General features: G+C 42.1%; 1 protein-coding gene across 4 annotated transcripts; it reads right to left on the bottom strand.

The window, feature by feature from the left end:
- Positions 1 to 5,094: 5,094 nt before the first annotated feature.
- LOC147437061 (uncharacterized) lies at positions 5,095 to 7,909 on the bottom strand. Of its 4 annotated transcripts, XM_086486473.1 has the most exons (7): positions 7,786 to 7,909; positions 7,505 to 7,629; positions 6,670 to 6,743; positions 6,261 to 6,519; positions 6,053 to 6,134; positions 5,741 to 5,936; positions 5,095 to 5,650 (listed from the first exon to the last, which is right to left on the bottom strand). In XM_086486473.1, the coding sequence occupies exons 2-7, from the start codon at positions 7,625 to 7,627 to the stop codon at positions 5,296 to 5,298; spliced, it is 1,089 nt and encodes a 362-aa protein (XP_086342599.1). In that variant the 5' UTR covers positions 7,628 to 7,629; positions 7,786 to 7,909; the 3' UTR covers positions 5,095 to 5,295. The 4 variants fall into 4 exon arrangements, with proteins under 4 accessions (XP_086342599.1, XP_086342598.1, XP_086342597.1 ...); XM_086486472.1 differs by having other exon boundaries at positions 7,505 to 7,867; XM_086486471.1 differs by having other exon boundaries at positions 6,261 to 6,530; positions 7,505 to 7,867.
- Between the last annotated feature and the right edge of the window lie 13,124 nt (positions 7,910 to 21,033).

The raw sequence follows: 21,033 nt of genomic DNA on the forward strand, positions 1-21,033 counted from the left end.
CATTTGACATCACTAATTAGGCCACCAGATGCGCTCTGCCAACTCTATAGAAGGAGCCTAAGATACACTTTGTATCCAATCTCACATCCATGCTCTACCCATCACTCTAGCCTACTTTGTATCCACCATTTGCATAAAGTCTAATCATGGTTTGCTACTTGTGTTGATGTCAAGTTCTCTCTCTAATCTCTCTTGTAATTAACATATTAATCATGCCACGAATGGCTCATTAACATTTTTTCCATAATTGCCATTCCCAACATGTGGCATTAGAGCTTATGGTTTTACACCTAGGTTAATTAATTTCTCTTGCATTAGCACCTCTAATAATCACACTCCCTAATTACCATTTGGGCATGAGCATGCTCCACTACCCTTTGGTGATTAGGTGAGGAGAACATTGCACTTTGTATTTTTGGATGGCAATTTGTGTTTGTGTCTGATTTATTGCATTTTCATGTCAATAATTAATTAAGCATGGTTTAGGACTTCTTACTAGTGTGTTTTATCCTCCAATAGAGCTCAATTTTGAGCTAGATTAGGTGCATCATCATTGATCATTGCATCCTCCATCTCAATTGAGTGATTGGGCTAGTGAAAAGCCCTCTGCACTGGCATCAATTAGAGCCCTTAACTATTTAATTGTAGTAGATTAGAGGCCTAACCTTATTGCTAACTTTAGGTGTGTGGAGTTCTTTTGCTTGTTTGAAGCCCTACTTAGCCATAGATAAACTAACTTTTTTAGGGCTTTCCCCACGTGGAGTTCTCTTGGCTATAGTGGTCAACTCACTCAACATACAATATTGATATGGTGTGTATGTGGTTTGAATTTCCTTGTCCATTTTTAATCATGGGGGGAGTGGGCGGATCTGAAGTCAACTGCAACTTGTATCCCTGGTGGGCTCGCCACCGACCGGTGCAAATCGGCTCGCCATGCAAGTATTTGAGAGCCGCTCCAATTGGTAGCAAGACCACCAGTTGCCAATGATCAAAATCGCGAGATGATCACCTTCCATGATCCAATCGCCTAGAATTCAAAGCCTTTTCAAGCCCAATTTTGGATAGTATCAAGTCGGCCATCCCAAGTTCCTACATGATCCTCTCAATCCAAAGCTCTTATCCAACCTCTGTTACGGCTCTTGGGATTTCCCATGGTAAAGCTTGACCCTATTTCCCAGGGTTGCAAGCAACATCGGCCATTGAGCCCCATTAGTGCCATTCTCTCGAGGCTTCTCACCATGGCATCTTCGAGCTATAAGGTTAGGCACCAAATGACTTTATCTCATCAAGGGCCATCCACACACAAAGGAGACAAAGCCGTGAGTGCAAGTTTCGTGCACCGTTCCAGCTTCACAATTGATATGTATGAAAAACCTAATATGAAGATTACACTAATGACTTCACACCATGCATTTACACACACATATCCTCACCTTTATATCGTCAAGGGCCATTCACACACAAAGGAGACAAAGCCATGAGTGCAAGTTTTGTGCACCATTTCAACTTCATAATTGATATGTATGCAAAACCTAATCTGAAGATTACACTAGTGACTTCACACCATGCATTTACTCACACATATCCTCATATTTTGCACAAGATCTCTGCATTTAATCTTGCATCGGACACAAAGCAAGACCGCTTTTTTTTTTTGGCTTCACAAAAATAACAAAAGTTGTACAAGGATCAGACACTGCTCGACATGAGGTAAGACCATCCTCATGCACATTCGCACAAAAATCTATTTTGTATGCCATGCCACCATCAACACATGATCACTTTGATGACATATTTGGAGGGGAGGAAAAGCATCGATGACGACGACAATTTTGCAGTTGCTATTGGCAATAAAACCCAATACTACATACTTTGAAGATTTGTAGTAGGACTTCACTTTGATCTCCCACATCGACAAAGTCCCATTTGTATTTTGATTTAACCTACCACCTAGTTGCCTACCATTCTCTAGGGGAGGTATATTTGGTCTATACCTTCTGTCAATTCTCAAGGGACTTGCATTTTGATCCTACACCCAGTTGATAATTCTCTGGGGAGGATGTTTTGACTTTGGTCCTACACCCATTTGAAAATTCTTTAGGGAGGACACCTTTGTACTTTTGGGTGCCAGTATGACACACATGGGGAGGCTTGATGGGGTGTGTGCCACATTTGCACCACCACAAGTGAGAACCCCCTCTACTTTGGAAGCCTACACATTTGACATCAATGAGTTGGTCATCAGATGCCCTCTCCCAACTCTATAAAAGAAGCCTAAGCTACACTTTGTATCCAATCTCACATCCATGCTCTACCCATCACTCTAGCATACTTCGTATCCACCATTTTCATATTAGGTAAATCATGATTTTCTAGTTGTGTTAGTGTCAAGTTCTCTCTCTAATCTCTCTTGTAATTAGCATATTAATCATGTCATGAATGGCTCATTAATGTTTCCTCCATAATCGCCTTCCCTCAAGGTATTGATGGAAATGTGTATTATAATTTGTAAGGTTCACTTTTAGTAGCCATAAAGTGTGGCATATAGGCACTTAAGTTTAATATAAAGTGAAACCCTCAGTGAAATTCTCGATAGCAAGTAGCCTAGCAAGAAGGTAACGTGGGAGAGTGGGGAAGATGCAACTCATGGTAGAAGACTCGTTGGATGATGACACAAAAGAAAAGATGTGTTGTAAAGCCTGGGCGACAAGAGTGGTAGCACTTGTGTATTTTCATGTAGGTCCATTGATCTCGCCTGTCAGTGGAAAGCTTGCTTGAGCATTTTGCATAGTGTCAAGATGGCCTTTTATCTAGAGAGTCTAGCTTGGTCATGATAAGTGGTGTTGATAAGACAACACACTCACACTAAGAGCATTTTATACTTGAGTGTACAGTGAGATAGAAGTGAACTAGAGTGAAGCAATGGGACTAAGGAAATTGTAATTCCATTGTATTGAGTCGTGTTGAACTGGGAAACACGCTCAAGATATCGCTCTATAATTTCAAACACATTGGTTTTGAACTCTCTCAAGCTCCAAGTCTTATCGTGGTACCATGATCCTACTAGCAATGGGACTAAGGCAATTGTAATTCCATTATATTGAGTCGTGTTGAAATGGGAAACACACTCAAGATATCGCTCTATAATTTCGAACACATTGGTTTTGAACTCTCTCAAGCTCCAAGTATTATCGTGGTACCATGGTCTTACTAGCTCTTTCTCAGTGTGGTATGCAGATATAGGTGCATCGAATCACTTGACCAGCCATGGTGAATGGTTTAGGACTTCAAAATCTGGACAGTTTGGTTATGTTGAGATTTGGGAATGATACAACATATCCTGTTGTGTATACATCAAATTTTTTATAATCATTGACAAATGAAAAAGTGAAGTATTTGGCTAATGTAGAGCATGTACCCAATATTCCAAAGAACTGAGGTTATGTTGGACAAATCATTTAGTATGGTCCGTAGGTTAGATTCCATTCAAATGATCTATATGTAGAAGACTTCATGAAGAATGGTAGAATGTTTATTCTTGATGTATGCACAAAGTCAAGGAGTTGATGCAGATATTACCATTAGGCATAATTGTATTGCACATGTAAATGTGCAAAGACTGAAAATAATGCAGAGTCAAGAGCTTGCTATAGGTTTCTACTATTCAACGTGGCAAAAATACGTAAGGTTTGTGAGGCTTGTCAATTTGGGAAGCAAACAAAGGTAACGTTTCCTCATAACAAACAAATAAGCAAAATTGTGTTGGAGATGTGTAGATGTAGGTTTTATGTTACCTTCATTGAGACCCATACAAGGAAAGGATTATTGTGCTTCATGAAGGAGAAAAGTAAGATTTTTACAAACTTTTAGAATTTCAAAGTTTTAATTGAAAAACAAACTCAAAAGTATGTATTGTGTCTAAGGTCAAATAAAGGGAAAGAGTGCTTCTTCAACGATTTCAACATTTTTTTGTAAAAGCATGGAATTTAGAAGCAATTTTCAAGCATGTAACAAAATGATGCTATTGAGCAAAAGAACAAGCACATTGCAAAGGTTGCAAGGGCTATGACATATGAAAAGAATATGCCTCATTGTTATTGAGCTGATACATTTTTACGACGATGCACACTACAAACAAGACTCCCTCTGCCCATAACATGACACTCGAGGAGAGACACGCCTTAAAGTGATTGGATGCATTGTTCATATGCATTACTAAACGAGTTACGAACTAAGTTGGATCCAAAAGCTAATAAAGTCATGTATTTATTAGCTAAGTTGGACCCAAAAGCTAAAACTATATACAAATATTACAACCTTGTCACATCTTTTTTATAAGTTAAAGAATTCGTATGTTGATGTAAAAGGCATCTTTGGATTGATGTAAAGAAGAATGTGGCTACAAAAAATATAGGCATCCAATCAAAGGTTTTGAGTGGATCACAAGGGTCGCCTAATTTAAATCATGCTAAAAAATCTATGAAGTGACAAATTGCATGAGAAAGTTATGAAAAGCTAAAAATGCTTCAAGATATCAAATTCGAGTTTAAGTCATAATGGCGATTCAAGTGGCTCGAACAAACTCTTGATGAGGGGCTTGGTATGCCCTAGATAAAGATTCTAGGTGCAAGGATGATGCAAGCAAAAAACGTTGCACGTGATAGTGATGTTAGACCAAGTAGATCTAAGAGTAAAGAATCATGTGCAACAATTGACTTACAATAGTTTTGTGGCTTGCCATTTCTGGCTTTTCGTAATATGGCCGTGTGTTTTGTATATCCCACCTCTAGCTCTAGTTGTAACTACACCTCTAGCCTGGTTACCTATCAATTATGAGGACCAATTGACAGTAAATGTAACAATTGAGCTTTTCTTTCAATTATGCCTGCATACACTACAAGCTGGTCAAACCTGAAGTCTCATCTCTTGTCGACTAGATAAACAGCACCATTTCGAGGAGCACAAGAGATGCATTGCCAACTTCAGGATACAGTTGTGAAGGGAACAAGACAAGTAACAGCAACCAATTAAGAGCAGTGCAATGTTTGAATGGCCAAAGCAAAATGGACCGCTTCAAACTCAATGGCAACCCACTTAGCCCAAAGAAATTAATGCTAATGACAACATGAAAAAGCACAGTGACTATTGCACTGGATTGTATTATATAGCACGCAGGATAGAGGTGAACTTGTAGCTCAACAATGAAGCCCGGACTGTACATCTCAAATCAGTTGTTACTCTGATATTGATCCCCTCGATCTAAACCTTCCCGCCAATTGCAACTAAAAAACCTGCTTATAATTCCAAAATCTTATACAGCAGCTCAGTGTGTTGCAAGCAATCGGCAACCTCAGCAATCTGTCGAACTTTTGATGAAAGAATCTCTTGAAACTCCTTTGCCTGCTCTTGGTATGATTGATTGGTCAGTCTGCCACACCGCGGTACACTGAAACCTCTGATCATTCTCCGTTTATTAGAAGACATATCAGAAACCATTGAGTCACACAAACTGGGTGCCTGAATATGATGCTTTTTGCTCTTTGTAGCACCACATGGGTCTCCGCTCATACTGTTATTATTAGTCAAAACTTTACATGATGCTGAAACCCCTGCAGTTGGCATCTGAACAAATTTCTCCTTGCTTGGCTGCCTGCAATAATCATTTCAAATCCCACGCCTTCCAGTTAAAAACATGACAAAATGAATTTCGACTTGATCAGCAGTTGCAAACTGCATCAACCTTGGATTTTGGCTACAGGAGTCTTGGGAATCCAGACATATGATCACTGGGTCTATGCTCGAATCTAACGAGCTTGTAAATGGTGACAGATGAGCTTTTGTCGGGGTTATCGCTGACCTGAATTTCTCAACAGCTTCTGGCTTCAAAAGGTCACAGAAATCAGATGTGCATTGCACATCTACCACCTTGAGCAGGCCTACAGACCATACAATTTCCGAGCGTCAATAGGTTAGTCAGCAACTGCCAAAGTTTGCAGTTATAACAGCATGCCAAGTGGTGTAACTACTGAGGCACTAGAGTCTTCTCTTTTACCAGTTAGGCCCCCGTGCATGAGGCAACCAGGGGCTGCATTCATTGTATTAGCTTCCGGCAGTATTTCAGGAGTGGAAAGTTCCTGCACACAACACACCTTTGTGATCCCCAATCATCTAACATCCACTGTTACAGGTGACATCTTTTCCTTGCATGATCAGCTTCTAGACGATTAGATAGAGGTTCCCTTTTGACGGCCTTCACTTACCGCTAACAAAATTGGCGTCTTTTTACTGCTGGTTCCAAGAAGGTCACTTGTTGATGAACTGTGTCCCTGGTCCTCCTTATGATATTGGGCTTGCTTCTTTAGGTAAGACTGCTGTTCTAGGTCACATTTTTGTTCACAGCCAGTGGGCTTGCTACTGAACAATGACCTGCAAACTTTCTGTCTGGAACCTCTTTCACTAATGCTCTCTGTCACTGGATCCAAAGATTTTAGTCCATTCTCTTGAGACCTATTTGAGGACCTGCATCCAATCTAAAAGAAGAATTATGAGTGCCATCTTACGAGGATTTTCATGACAAATGCTTTTTTGTTGGCTACAGAAAGGACACGAAAGCATTACTTAAAGCAATTGCAATAGTTCAAAGGTAAGAGGGAGAGAAGCACAATGTACATTAAACTCTCCGACTTGGACACTTCCGCTCTCGAGGATGATGCTGGTGTAAGGGATGGCATGCTCCATTGCCCCTGCCATCCAAGGAAAAAAAACCAACATTAGAATTCTCCAACAAGTAAAACTTTTCAGCTCGCAACATTTAGTAAGTCTGTTTCTGTTGGGCTACATTCTTGAGACCATCTTTTTCCTCGTCTCCTATTGGCAGCTCTGATGTCCCAGCATAATAGAAACCATGCTTAAGAGTTGAGAACCATGGCCATAGAGGTGTGATTGATAGTTAAAAAGGCTCCTGATAGCTTGAAGTTGAGACCTTTCCTATTGCCCACACGTAGCACCCTCTGGTTCTGACATAAAGCCAGAGCAAAGTGAAGCCTAAGAAGTATTTTCACTCAGATGAATCCAGGTCATAACAAACAACAAATGCAACAATCCTGAACAATCAAGCATGCAAAACGATTGCAGATAAACCAGACATATGGGCTTAACTATAGAACACCTCAAGACAAAGTCCAAATTACATTCAAATTTGTAGAAACTCTGCAGAAATGAAAAATTTATTCGCCAAAAACCAGCAGCTGGATGAGTGTGAAACAGAGCACTCAGCATGCCAAGTAGCTTAAATGAACTAAAGTGCCACATAAACGCTTATCATGGAAGCTTACTTGGTTATTGGCACTTTTCAGCAAATCCATGCACAAGGACAACACTACAACCTTACAAACAAAGCAAGCTGAATGGTGCGTTTGCCCCCGAATTATCTTGACAAGAGACATATTCAAACTTAGGCGCACAGAGCTACAATGATAAAATGATTGAAGGCATTTTGCTCAACTCCATGAATAGGTGACAGTTCCCGCTGTAGAGTGGAAGCGAGGGGATAGTGCTTGTTGCCTTCTGCGCTTGCCCTTGAGATAGAAAAGGGGCTCGTAAACCTCTTGCGGAGTACAGTATCCATATCTGCGAGGTTGAGGACACGGTTGCATCAGAACTCGTCAGGCGGGATCAAACTAAGCTCAGAGCCGCATGCGTTTGCCATGGCTTGAGCAGAACAGATCATAGACATGCATGAGAGCTCGGCAACAATGGACTTCTAGGCAGGGAGCTTCACCATACCCGATTTTGCTCCAAACGTGTGCAGACAATTTGAAATGCCAAAGATGGTTTGCAACTATGCGGCAGGAGGTCTTAAGACATGTGAGTTAATAATGAGCAGCCAGGGCTACAAAAATACATTTTCAGAAACTAGTCTTGCTTGGTGGGCCTTTGCCGTACATAATTTAATAGATTTTGGAGCGCAACTAGTTAGTTGGTTGTCACTAGTATCGGCTTGGGTTTTGTTGTGGTGACACGAGAAAATGAGTAGAACCAATTGATAAGCACCAATAATAGCTCAGCTTGGAACTTGATGAGCATTGGGACGAAGCAAGTTGTGTCCCATAGTGCTCCACATATGACAAAGGGGTACTAAAGAGGGTAATTGAATCGAGCAAAAGTGCAACTTAACTTACTTTGGTAGTTGTTTGCAGATTGTACCATTCAACCTAGTTATATCGACCATTTAGTCTCTAAACCATGGAACCATCTTTGAGACATTCTTAATTAAGCATAGTCAATTTTGCTTAATTTCAATATATAGGTTGAATTGCCAAACTATGAGAAAAGAAATACATGTTTATTTGATACATAGATACTGTTGGAATTAGGGTTGCAGAGAAACGCACACAGCTTGGAGAAGACGAAGGAAGCTCAAGGCACACAATAGAGAGTGTGTTTCTTAGTATGCAATGGAAAGATAGATAGCCCTAGAGTGATGGGCGTATATACAATGCTCGGGGGGAAAAACCTCCTAAAGAGGAAAAAAATGCCCCGGCGGTCCTAGTGTGTTCACACACATCACTACCACATGTATATGGTAACAAATCCCCCCTGGAGTGATGCGGTGAACGAGAGCTGGCACATGAGTAAAGGGAAGTGCCATGCCCTGAGGACATGATCAGTCCACAAAGGGGAGTCAGCCCAAAGCTTTGCGGAAAGCTTCAAGCTTCTCACGAGACAATGCCTTTGTGAAAAGATCTGCAAGGTTGTCCTGTGTTGGCACATAAGCCAAGCTGATCTCTCCTGCTGAGAGCCTCTCCCTGACATAGTGGTAATGCACCTCAATGTGCTTTGTGCGAGCATGAAAAACTGGGTTCCTCGCAACTGCCAATGCGCTCTGACTGTCAGTGTAGATAGTGTTGGCAGTGTCCTATCCAACACCCAAATCAGCCATAAGGCGTCTGAGCCATACACACAAACTGGGTTCCTCGCAACTGCCAATGCGCTCTGACTGTCAGTGTAGATAGTATTGGCAGTGTCCTGTCCAACACCCAAATCAGCCATAAGGCGTCTGAGCCATACACACTCAACCGTAGCTGTGAAGACTGCCCTGTACTCAGCCTCATAACTCGAAGTGGCCACAGTAGGTTGCTTCTTGCTCAACCATGATATACATGAACTGCCAAGCATGAAACAAAAACCACTTGTGGACACTCGCATCAAAACGACCAGCCCAATCTGAGTCCGAAAAAGCATGTAAGTCTGGCGGCAATGATCCCCCCTTGGGATAAAACAAGCCAAGATGTAAAGTGACACTAAGGTAGCGGAAAATCCTCTTGGCAGCCTGCCAATGCTTAGACCCTGGGCTATGCATAAATCTGCTGACCTCTGAGACTGCAAACTGAATATCTTGCCTCGTGTTGCATACATAAATAAGGCAGCCAACAGCAGTTTGGTAAAGAGTGACATCAGCAGGATCGCCGGCATCATGTAGACTCAACTTCAAACCTGTTTCCATGGGAGTGGCAATAGGTTTGCAATCCTCAAGTCCAAACTTACATAGCAATGTCTCTATGTAACTTTTCTGACACAAGGCAATACCACCATCACACTGCTTAAACTGTATACCCAAGTAATGATGCAACATCCCCAAATCTTTCATCTTGAAAGTAGCATTCAAATCAGCCTTAAATTCAACAATATGTCTCTCATTTGGTCCAGTGATCAGCAAATCATCGACATAAAGAACCACAATGAGAAGTACATCACCCTCACGCTTTATGTCATAATAATCAATATCTAATTCTCCTAAATGATTTTCTCTTGTTAAATTGATCATTTAATATGGAAAGTGCCAGGGGAGAAAAAGCTAGAATATTGGTTAAGCTAGCAAACCGGCCACAGTAGGGATCCAAAGGAGGGAAAATAGGGATCCAAAGGGGGGGCCATCTGCAAAAGAGCCATGTGCAACAATGGGCTAAAAAGACCCTAAGGTTCAGCCCATTAAGACTTCCAAAATGCTAAGGTTCCAAAATTCAAAGGTTGTGTCCAAAGGTCAACCATAGGGGAATTGGATGCTTTGTGTGTGTACAAAAAATTCTTTACAATCCCTACTTAGGAGGGGGCGAGCCTTGCTTGTAGGGGATGAGAGAGAAAGCCACACACACACACACAAGCTCCCTTTACACAAAGGGAATGAGGGACACATGTCAGCTCCCTAGCCCAGATGCCCGCAAGGTGTATCTAGTTCCTATTGGATGGCCTTGGAGGTGGACCAATGAGAATTAGTCTAGAGTAAATCTAGTTTAATTAATTTAAAAACACTTAATAAAAGAACCAATGAGAATTAAGTCCTCTAGAAGACTATTAGACAATCTCCCAAGGGGTCCAATGAGCATTCGCCAGCCCAATGGCTTGCCTGATTCCTATTGGCCAGGAGGCAAAGGGGTCCAATGAGAGTTTAGTTGAATTATTAAATTACCTAAAGCTCTCACAAAAGGGGAAAGGGGGACACATGTTAGAAGGCTATCACTTATGCTGCTTAATTGTCATTGGCTAGCCTTAGGGAGGTCCAATGAGAGGATAGCAAGAGCAAATAGCAAGAGGAATCGCCCATGAGAGAGAGGGGGCTGATTTTTGCAAGGCATTATCACACACACACTCACACAATCTCATGTGTGAAGTAAAGAAGACTCTCTCTCCTTCTCAAGCTTTTATGGAAAGCTTATCACCTACTCCAAGCTTGTGAGAAGGGGAGGCCTACACCAACAACTCTTGGCTTTGTGATGCAAATCCAACCAAGAGCCAAGATTCAATGCATGCTCATCTCCTCTACCATGCTAATTACTAAGCTAAGCTATGCTAATATGAGTGATTATGTGAGGAGATGTACATCTTTCTCGTAAGAGTACTCCTACTTCCTCTCAATCTACTCTCATACCCTGCTAGCTCTCACCATCTTCAAAGGTACGTGAGGTCTTGGGTCTGAGACCGGGGATAATTGATGTTGTGTTTGATAAGTGTTTTGCTTAGTGCATGAAGCTTTCATCTTCATTGCACTAGCTAGTCTTGAAGGAACACAAAGAATTGTATTGTACAATGTCTCTCTTGATGGGAGAAACCATAATACAAAGCCTTTTGGAGGGGGGACCGGCTCCATGAAAATCCAGTCCTCAACTATTGTCAATAGCTTAATTCCTCTCTCTTTTGAAAGTATTATTCATGCTATCTAACTAGGTGTTATTCTTTTTGTTACTCTCTCCACCCAAGCACTCTTGTAATTCTCATTAGGAATCTATTCTAATGAAATGCCCACTATGTTCATGTTAATTTCCGCTACACACAAGTTTTTAGGCCATTAAATGTTACATTGGTATCAGAGCACAAGGTTTCTCTTTTCTTGCTCAAGAAGGGAGGTCTTCAAGCTAGCTTTAAATGGTTGGTATTATTAATTGCCTGTGAGTAGGTAGAATAGGGATTTTTCAGCCTTGTAGTGCGCTTGGCCTTCGTGCAGTTAACGGGGCATCACCGTCGAGAGCTATGGTCTTAATAGTGGAGTCCTATGGGGCTTGCCTATGGCTTAACCACTATTGAGCTATTAGAAGCTTGACAGGAGCCGGTGTTGTTTTGGTGTTGAACGACCCTCTCTTCTATTCCTTGCAATTAATGGTATTCGAGCCACGGGTACAGTAGCTTGAGTTCTTTTTTCTAAAGGGGTAAAGAGGAGTAGCAACTAGGGCTTGAAGTGCCAAAGTACACCTAAAAATTTTACACCTAAAAGTTGTTAGAATGGCTGACAATAGTAAAGAGAGTGAAATTAATGTTGATAACTTTGATTTTGCTAATGAGCAAGCTACTAATGATGCTCCGATGCTTGTTAACTATCTTGTTTCTAGTCTTCAACAAGCCATGGGCAATCCATCTCTCCCAAGTGAAGTGCAACAACACCTTCATGCTCGTGGGATTCTCCAAGCTCATCACCATGACGAGAGAACACCTAGGAAGCCTCCTTGTGAGACTTCCAAAAGAGGTCTCTCTCCGATTCGAGAAGAAGAAGAGAATCCATATGAAGGGCTCAAGAATTTACTTCTTGATGATGCATCTCCTTCCCAAAGGAGAACTCAAGAGCCTTCACCGAAGGAACGAGAAAGAAGTGAGTCTCCCGCCACCTCGGCGGAGATGGCTCCACGAAGAGGCAGGCTAAACGCTCTCCATCACCACCAAAGAGGAGAAGACCATCGCACCCTTCTCCATGGATTTTATCTTTGGATTGCCTAAGTCTATCCATGTGTGCGCTCCTTGCCGCACTGTCGAAGCAAGGGACTTGCCGATACACCATGTGCGAGCCACAAATGGCTCCAAGCACACAACAAGACTAATCTAGCAAGCTCAAGAGAGCAAAGGGTGTGTCACTCACCGCTCTATGCTCGCCTTCGTGGTGGATTCCTCGCCGCGATGAAGAAGAAGTTGCAGTCGTGCCGCGCTCAACCGCTTCGCCGCCGTCGTGCCTTCGTAATGCTCGATCGCACACACACTCTCCCTCTCTCTCTCTCTCTCTCTCTCTCTCTCTCTCACATACACACGCACACAAGGAGTTGAAGAAGAAGAAGATGGAGATGGAGATGGAGCAAGAGCACTCTTCTATTGCACAAATGAGAGAATGAGTGAATTTTAGGTTTAGTTGGCTTTTATATGAGCTCACCCCATTCACACTTGGGCGCCCATGCTTAGCCAACTAATCCCTTGAATGTCCCAGTTAGAGTGCGCCTCTCATCGGCGATCACTCTTACCCTTTTCCTATTGGTCCGACAAGCCCGGTACCTGACTCTACCAAATACATAATACACGTCCGTCGTAGGTGATGGGGTGTCCGTGAGCCGTGAGGGTTAACATGCCCCCCTTCCTGATGTAGATTCCGTCCTCGGAAGCTATTGAGTTGAAGCTCGTTCGTCGAGGTGGAAGAGCATTTGAGATGAATGTCCTTAGCCTTCTTCAGTCACTGCAAAATCAAACAACATTGGCACAGTAATTGCATTCTCATAAGTGATTAAAAAGCATATGTAGTTTTAGGTAGACAAATTGATTGGTAAAAGAATTTCAAACAATTTTTCAGCAATGAACATTAAATTGCAATGTAATCAAATGCATAAACAGATGTAAAGGTAAAAAATTAAACAAGTCTGGGGTCGCTAATTTGACGGTCGAAAGGCACTAGAGATCGAATATTAATACCATGGGTAAGCTTCGTAATTTTCTGTGGTCAATTAAGTTGTTTAATCGCGAGAGCCAAGTATTCATGTTCGAGGGCTGACTAGAGGCTATATCTAGAAGACCTTGTAGTTAAGCTACCATAAAAGGAATTTCTCATGAAATCATCGCCTGACTGATTACTTTTTCTTTGACCCCCCAAAGTCTTTTCACAGTGATTCAATTTTGATGTGTGTGCTTATTTTGTATGCCTTGGGTTTTTTGCTTTTCAAGGAAAAGCGCCCACACTGGGAACCTCTAGGGCTCTAGTACCATAGGCAATACATGTGAGTGAAGTACCAAATCAAGCTGAGATTTCTCTTCCAGCTTAAGATTTTACAGTGTGGCACTTTGATTTTTTGTTTGTTCATTTTCAGCATTTTAATTTTGTAACTTTGGGGGGTCATATAACACTGATACACCTCCCCAGGCTCATCACACTAGTAAACTCCCTTTTATAATACTTAAGCTAAAGGTCAATAGGGTCAAGCCCACTAGAAAGCCCTAGTACATTTTACACAATGCTGCCTAAATCGGATTAAGAACCTAAGTAACCATTAATTATTAGGAAGGCATCTAACACCTAACTTGGTCAAACTAGTTTGTCGGACTGCTTGATTTTTAAACCTAGACAAGTGATTATGACAAAAAATTACATTGAATTAAATGTTTGATACTAAGCAAATGTGGTGAATATTAGGCTACCAATCACAATTAAAGCTGACAATCATAGATGCAAAAAAGATAAGGGGCAATGCTAATGGACAAGAAACACCTGTTTGTGTCGATTGTCGCGCTTGATTTGAAGAGTGAGTTGAGATAAAGATTCCATGAAGGTCCAAATCCTACCCATAGCAACACGCTCCTGTACACACTAGGAAACAAAAGGAATACCTCCAGGAGGCACATTAGTGGAAAAAGGTACCAACACTTATTGAACACAACAAAAAACATAAGGAACCCTAACCTAATTATTTGCACTCCCCCTAGAGAGTCAAGGGAATAGGATATTGTAGAGGTTGGGGGGAAACCCTAAGGCTAAACCCCTATCCTCGTCGTCGAGATAAACAAAGTCATCATCCATGAGACCATATGTGCCATCCGTGTAGTCGTGTAAATTTTCTTCTTCATCATAGGTGCCCATGTTTACTAAGAAGGTCACTAGACGCCTATAGTCATCTTGGCCAAAAGGGTAGGCTTGTGCAATGGGAGAAACGCTCTCTACTAAGTATGGATCAGACGTGGTCAAGAGACGTATCAGCCATTCTAACTCCTCAAAATTCCTCTCACATGCTAGCGTACCTATCAAATCCCATTCACATGCAAGCACTGGAAAGACCATGTGAAATATTTGTGAAAAGTAACGAGGGTACCTCTCACCCAAGGCAGGAGTGGATGACTCTAGCGTACTAGCCATATCTGTACACGCAAATAGATGATGGTTAGAGTGCAAATATTACAAGGGTCGTGTTCTTGTGCATAATTTGTTTTTATGATTTGTGTTATGGCTCTTGCTCTTTTACTTTTTTATCTTGTTTTTGTGAGTATAAGACTTTATATATACATTCCCTAAGATTGGAGATTAAGAGGTCAGGGAAAAAGGTTGAGAGGGAAGCAAGTGAATGATGGATGTCCACAAACACTCCCCCCTTCCTTGGGTAGATCATACCGTTTGAAATGATGTCGTCACCCTTTGAAACCAATTGTTCCAGTTGGTAATAGGTGAGGATTTTTGCCAGTAGTTTTCTATTACCCTGGGTGCCTCGTCAAGTTGCAAGGGTGGTAATGTACTCTCCCAGGATCGAACTTGAAGTGGTTCATCAGGTGATTCTTGAACACTGGGAGGTGTGGATTCTTTTGTAGCTTCATGGAGGTCCACTACTATAGATGGAGGCTGTGTAGAAGCTTTTACCTCTATGGATGTATTACATGAGGAGCTAGAAGCTTCATGGAACTCCCCCCTTCCTGAGCTAGGTGGAATAAATTGGTTTTGCCTTGGAGCCCAAACTAGCTCTGGACTAGGTGTGTAGCATTCTGTGATCTTTCCCTTCCCACGGTCTGCCATTGGCTTTAGCGTTACACTGTTTGACTCATATGGGTTTGTTGTCGATAGGGAAGGACACATTTTACGTTTAGGTACCCAAATTTGCTCATTTCCATCATAGTAGCCTTGGGCTTCTAATAGTTGTTTTGGAATCCATCGTGATTTGGTCTTGACTCTCCTAGGGCGCGCTCTTGGTTTTCCCGGGAAATTTTTTCTTGGAATGGATGGGAGGGTTGAGGTAGTTGGAAGTAAGGCCTTGGGGACCCATTGATATGTACTCTTAGGTCGTGCAGGTTGAGTACTTGCAATATTACTGCTTGCTGCAACTACAAGTGTTGAAGTGCTAGATTCATGGGTAGCCGGCAAAGACGAGTTAACCACCTTGGCTTGTGAATGTTGGCTCTCCTTCAACTTTGCTAGAGTTTGCGACGTAGGTGACTTTGCTTGAATGATAGGGGTAAGAGTCGGTGGTCGCGTCGTGACACTACCAGTATCCCAATCAATAGTGCATTTGGTTGCCAATATCCACGTGCGTCCCAGGTTTACGTTGCCTTCCATAGCTCCTGCGGGCATGACTAGAAACCTCTGCACTATGCTTCCATTGTCATAGACAACAGAGGTCTGAAGGACTCCAAGAATAGCAGTTTTCTTTTATTGATGCCCTTGACTTGCATCGTACTCGGGGATAGGGTCGGTTTCCCTAATTGACACCAAACTCCATAGGATAACAAATTGTGTTTAGCTCCCGTATCTAATAAGGCATTGTATAGTACTTTCCCATAGGGGCTATTTAGCTCAATTGGGTATCGTAGGGGTGGCTCAGATTCTAATGAGTCGTCATCTGTGTCCTCGAAAAATGCTTGCGTGATTCCCAGATTAGCCTCTCGTTGGCGTCTAAGACGTTGTTGTCGTTCTTGAGCCTCAACTCTTGCTTGGATTTTTTTAAGCTCTGCTTGTTCCTTGGCAGCCTTCTTTTGATGGATGGCTTGCAACTCTTCCTGGCTTAGAGGATCATAATATCTTTTGAATTTACTCCCATTAAGGAATCCAATGGTTTCAACTCCATCTAGAGTCTCCACACGAATGGTACCTTGCGGAGTAATTTCACACACTCGATATGGTCCCTTACCAGCGTATTTCAATTTCCTCTCTTCATTACGTACCCCGTACATAAGAACTTTATCACCAAACTTGATGTCTTTATCCTTTAAATGGCTATCAAACCACTTCTTTCTCCTATCCTTCTCCACTAGAGCATTTCGCACAGCTAATTGCCTTTCTTCATCTAGCCTTTCCAGGATATATAATCGCTCCACTAAGGGGTTACCATTCCAACCTTCTTGAGAAGCTACTCGAAGACTAGGAAGGACAAACTCCCATGGCATAACTACTTCTTGGCCATACACCATCTTAAACGGTGTGCAATTAATAGCAACTTTATGCGCAGTACGATAAGCCCATAAAGCTGATGTAAGCTTTAGGTCCCAATCAGTGCGATGAGCCTCGACTGTCTTTGTCAAAATGGAGATGAGAGTTTTGTTGGTACTCTCAGCTTGGCCATTTGGTTGGGGATAATAGGGTGTAGACTTGTGGTGTGATATCATGAAGTTTGACGTGAGTTCTTTTATTACTTCATTTATAAAATGAGTTCCATTGTCACTCACAAGTTCAAAGGGGCATCCAAACGTGTGATAATGTTCTCAAAGAGGAACTTAGCTATTGTTTTTGCATCCGCCTTCCGTGTTGCTTTCGCTTCAGCCCATTTGGTTACATAGTCGGTAGCCACAATGATATATCGTGAATGCGTGTTACGTGCAGCCGGACTAATCGGTCCTACAAAGTCTAAGCCCCACTTTTCAAATGGTTGGGTTACCTTGATGGGATGTAGAGGCATCCTATCACTTCTTTGTGGCTTCTTGAAGCGTTGGCATTCATCACATCCCTTTGCAAAAAGTGATGCATCCTTAAACAGAGTGGGCCACCAATAGCCTGACTGTAAGATCTTTCGGGCAGTCAAGTTTCTTGAAAAGTGACCACCAGCTACGCCCATGTGTGCCTCTTGTAGAATATATAAATACTCATCCTCGCGGGCACAGCGTCTAAGAAAATCATCTTTTCCTCTCTTATAGAGAGTTCCAGCCAGTAAGCAATAGGGTTCGCATTCCTTGATTAATTTTCGAGCTATATCTTTTTGCAGTTCTTTGGGTGGAAAACCATTAACTAAGAAGTTAACAATCTTTTCACTCCATTCAGGCATTGTCTCAACAATGAACAAAGGAGTATCAGGCAATTCATCATCAACCCCCGTAGGAGCTTCGCCATTAGGGATACGAGATAAATGATCCGCCATGACATGTTTCCTTCCAGGCCTCACAACAACGGTGAAGTCAAACTCAAGAAGAATTAACAACCATCGTGTGATTCAACCTGTGGAACACGGCTTGTTTACCAAATATAGCAATGCTTGATGATCAACATAAAACACAAACTTGGTAGCAAGAAGGTAATAGCGAAATTTCTTTACTGCGTAAATCATAGCTAGACCTTCGCGCTCTGTAGTAGTGTAGTTCATCTCGGCATCATTTAATTGGCGACTTGCAAAGCTAATAGGGTAGTCCAATTTATGTTCTCCTCGTTGAGTTAGAACACACCCAATAGCAAAATTTGATGCATCAATATGCACATGAAAAGGTACATTCCAATCAGGTGTTCGCAGGATTGGAGCACTTGTTAGGGCCTTCTTTAAAAACTCATAAGATTGATGACATTCTTCCGTCCAGTGAAACTCGATAAGAAGCTTGTACAATGGATGCGCTATCTCGACAAAGTTTAAAATAAATCTTCGATAATAACCAACATGGCCCATAAATCTTTGAACTCCTTTATAGTTCGTAGGTGGTGGCAAATCGGCAATGGCTTTAATCTTACTCTCATCTGTGGATATCCCATTCTTGGACACTATATGCCCTAGAATGACTCCATGCTTAACCCAAAATTGGCATTTGAAAGGGTTCAATGAGGTGCGATAAAATCTGCACCTTTCAAATATTTTTCGTAGATATAACAAATGCTTCTCCCAAGAAGAATAAACACAAAGGTCGTCTAGGAAAGCTTCACAAAACTCCCTTAGAAATTCTTTAAACGCAGTGTTTATTAATCGTTGGAATGTAGCAGGGGCATTCGTTAAGCCAAAAGCCATAACACGAAATGCAAACACTCCGACTATGATACAAGCAGTTTTAGCTTGGTCCTCTAATGCAATTGTGATTTGATTGTAACCAGAGTACCCATCTAAAAAGCTATAAGCTTCCTTGCCCGCAACTCTTTCAAGCACATGTTCTGAATATGGCAAGGGATAATGATCTCTCCTAGTGGCTGCATTAACTTTCTTGAGGTCCACGCACACTCTTAGTTTCCCATTCTTTTTTGGCACAATGACTATTGGAGAAACCCATTCTGAGTGCTCAATAGGGTATATGAATCCACATTGGATAAGTTTTTCAATCTCCTCTTGTACAATTTTGGCGTACTTAGGATTCATTAGATAGGGTCGTTGCTGGACGGGTTTAGCAGTGTTGATCATGGGAATTGTATGTTGCACCACAGAAGGTGGAACGCCCTTCATGTCATGATATGTCCAAGCAAAGATATCCTTGTATTCCTTGAGGAGCTCCTTAAGTACAGCCTCTTCAGTTTCGGTAAGGTCTTCAACAATAAAGACTGGTTTAGTCTCCTCACCTGGTTCTGCTAATTCTATCTCTTTAACTACCGCTGGACCATCATAGACTCCACTGCTTCCATTGGTAGGTATTCGTTGGGCTTTGGAATACACAACCTTTCGCTCCCCCGTGGTATATGATTTAAAATGTTCAGGAGCCGTATGTAAGTCAGCAGGCTCTTGTCCTGACGGAGACCTTTCTTTTAGTTCTACCTCCTTTTGTTGTTGTGCTAACTCTCGGTTTTGACGTCTTCTTATAGTTCGACTCAATTTCGGCTCTGTAACCTCCAATTGAGCGAGGTCAATGGGTCGCGGGCTGCACCACATGACACTCTAGAGATGTTCACCCCAATTGTCTACTAGCTTTCGATGAGCATCACATGCCCCTAGATAGCTAAGCCATTCTGCAGTAGATCTTTCCTTGTTTATCCTAGCTCTCACATTTGCTCGATATCGTCGTCTCTTATATGACCTTTGTTTCTTGTTAAGGTTTTGATTTTGGTAAATGTTTGAACTCGACTCGCTTGATAGGTCTTCGCTTGTATCTTCTTCACTCTCATATAAATTACCATAGATGGTCGTACTAGACCTTGAGTGTTCAGTTTCTATACTTGGCTCACTGGATGTTTCCTCAGGTTCTGACTCCATTTCTTTCTGAGATTCCGTTTCTGATGTGTATTGGCCTGAAGCCTTTGAGGAATCATCGGTTTCACTCTCAAGTAGGTGTGCCTCTTTCTTATCACCGGATGTTACATGCGCTACACCTAACATGTTTACTGGTGCAATGTGTGGTATCTCTTCCCCATCTGGTGTTACCCAGGTTGTTCCTCTAGCTCCCCATGTATCTATAGTTGCCGCTAGGTGTACCCAATCGACATTGTCTGACTCAGCCATTCCGGGTAGGATATCCATATAAGGAGAGTTCTCCCCAATATCCGTGTCTTCGTTACACGTGTAACAATACTGTAATGGAGCTGAGTGAATTGTTGTGTCTGATCGATTATCAATGATGAATTTATTTCCTAGAGGATGCGTTCGACCACTTAAAAGATCAACTCGAATGACAGAGTCTTGGAACTGTAAGTAGACGTGGTTTTTGGACCAGTCATGCACCATTTTTGCTTCCCTCATGAATGGACGCCCTAAGATCATCTCAAATGACATAGGATGCTTGGAAAAATCCATAACAATGAAAGTTTGCCTTACCTTGTGTCCCAAGACCTTGATTCTGAGATCCTTTAGCATTCCAATAGGCGTAACAATAGATCCATTAGCCATTTTTACCACTACACTTGTGGCTTCAAGGTGAGGTCGCCCCATAGACTCCCAACAACTCTTTGTCACCATGCTGACTCCCACACTACCGTCAAGGACTCCCTTTACAGTTAATCCTTTAGTAGTGATTGGTAGAGTAGCATTAGATTCATCACCTTCAAAGTATTGCCCCAACTAGTTAACGGGTACTTCAATTACAGATTCATGTCCCGCTAGGTCAGATGGTGGTGCTAAATGTTCCTCATCATTCATTACCGAGTCAGGTTTGTTCATATGTGCAAACTTTGGTAATCCGGCCTGTAATTCTCCATTGAGGAAGGCTCAAAGAGCAGAGACTAGCTCGGGGTCTTTATATAGTTTGGACATGATGGTGGTTCTAACTTCTGAAGACATGAAATCCATCAATTTGGCAACATTTAATGGCATCTTGTGGGACGTAGGACCCTGACAAGAGAATGGTGAAGATGGAATCTCCACTCCCTCAAGGGGGTCGGGCATTCCCTCACCAAACATTCTCTCTAGTAGGAAAGGTGTGTGTCCACTTTCAGATGTCCTACCCTCACTCTCTTCCCGAATGATACTGGGTATAGCTAACGGCCTGTAGTTCTTGTGAGGTTGAACTTGTGTGGGAAACACTGTGTCCGACATCTGGATGTGTTTGGGTTCAGGTTCTAATGTTCGTTGAGTTTCTTCCACCAAACCCCTCAGTTGTTGGACTCATTCAATTTCCACTGTTGGGTTTGGATAGGTTCCAATCTTTCTC

Source organism: Adiantum capillus-veneris, chromosome 17 (genome assembly GCF_014529385.1).
Source record: "Adiantum capillus-veneris isolate H3 chromosome 17, ASM1452938v2, whole genome shotgun sequence".
Classification (NCBI taxonomy): Eukaryota; Viridiplantae; Streptophyta; class Polypodiopsida; order Polypodiales; family Pteridaceae; genus Adiantum; species Adiantum capillus-veneris.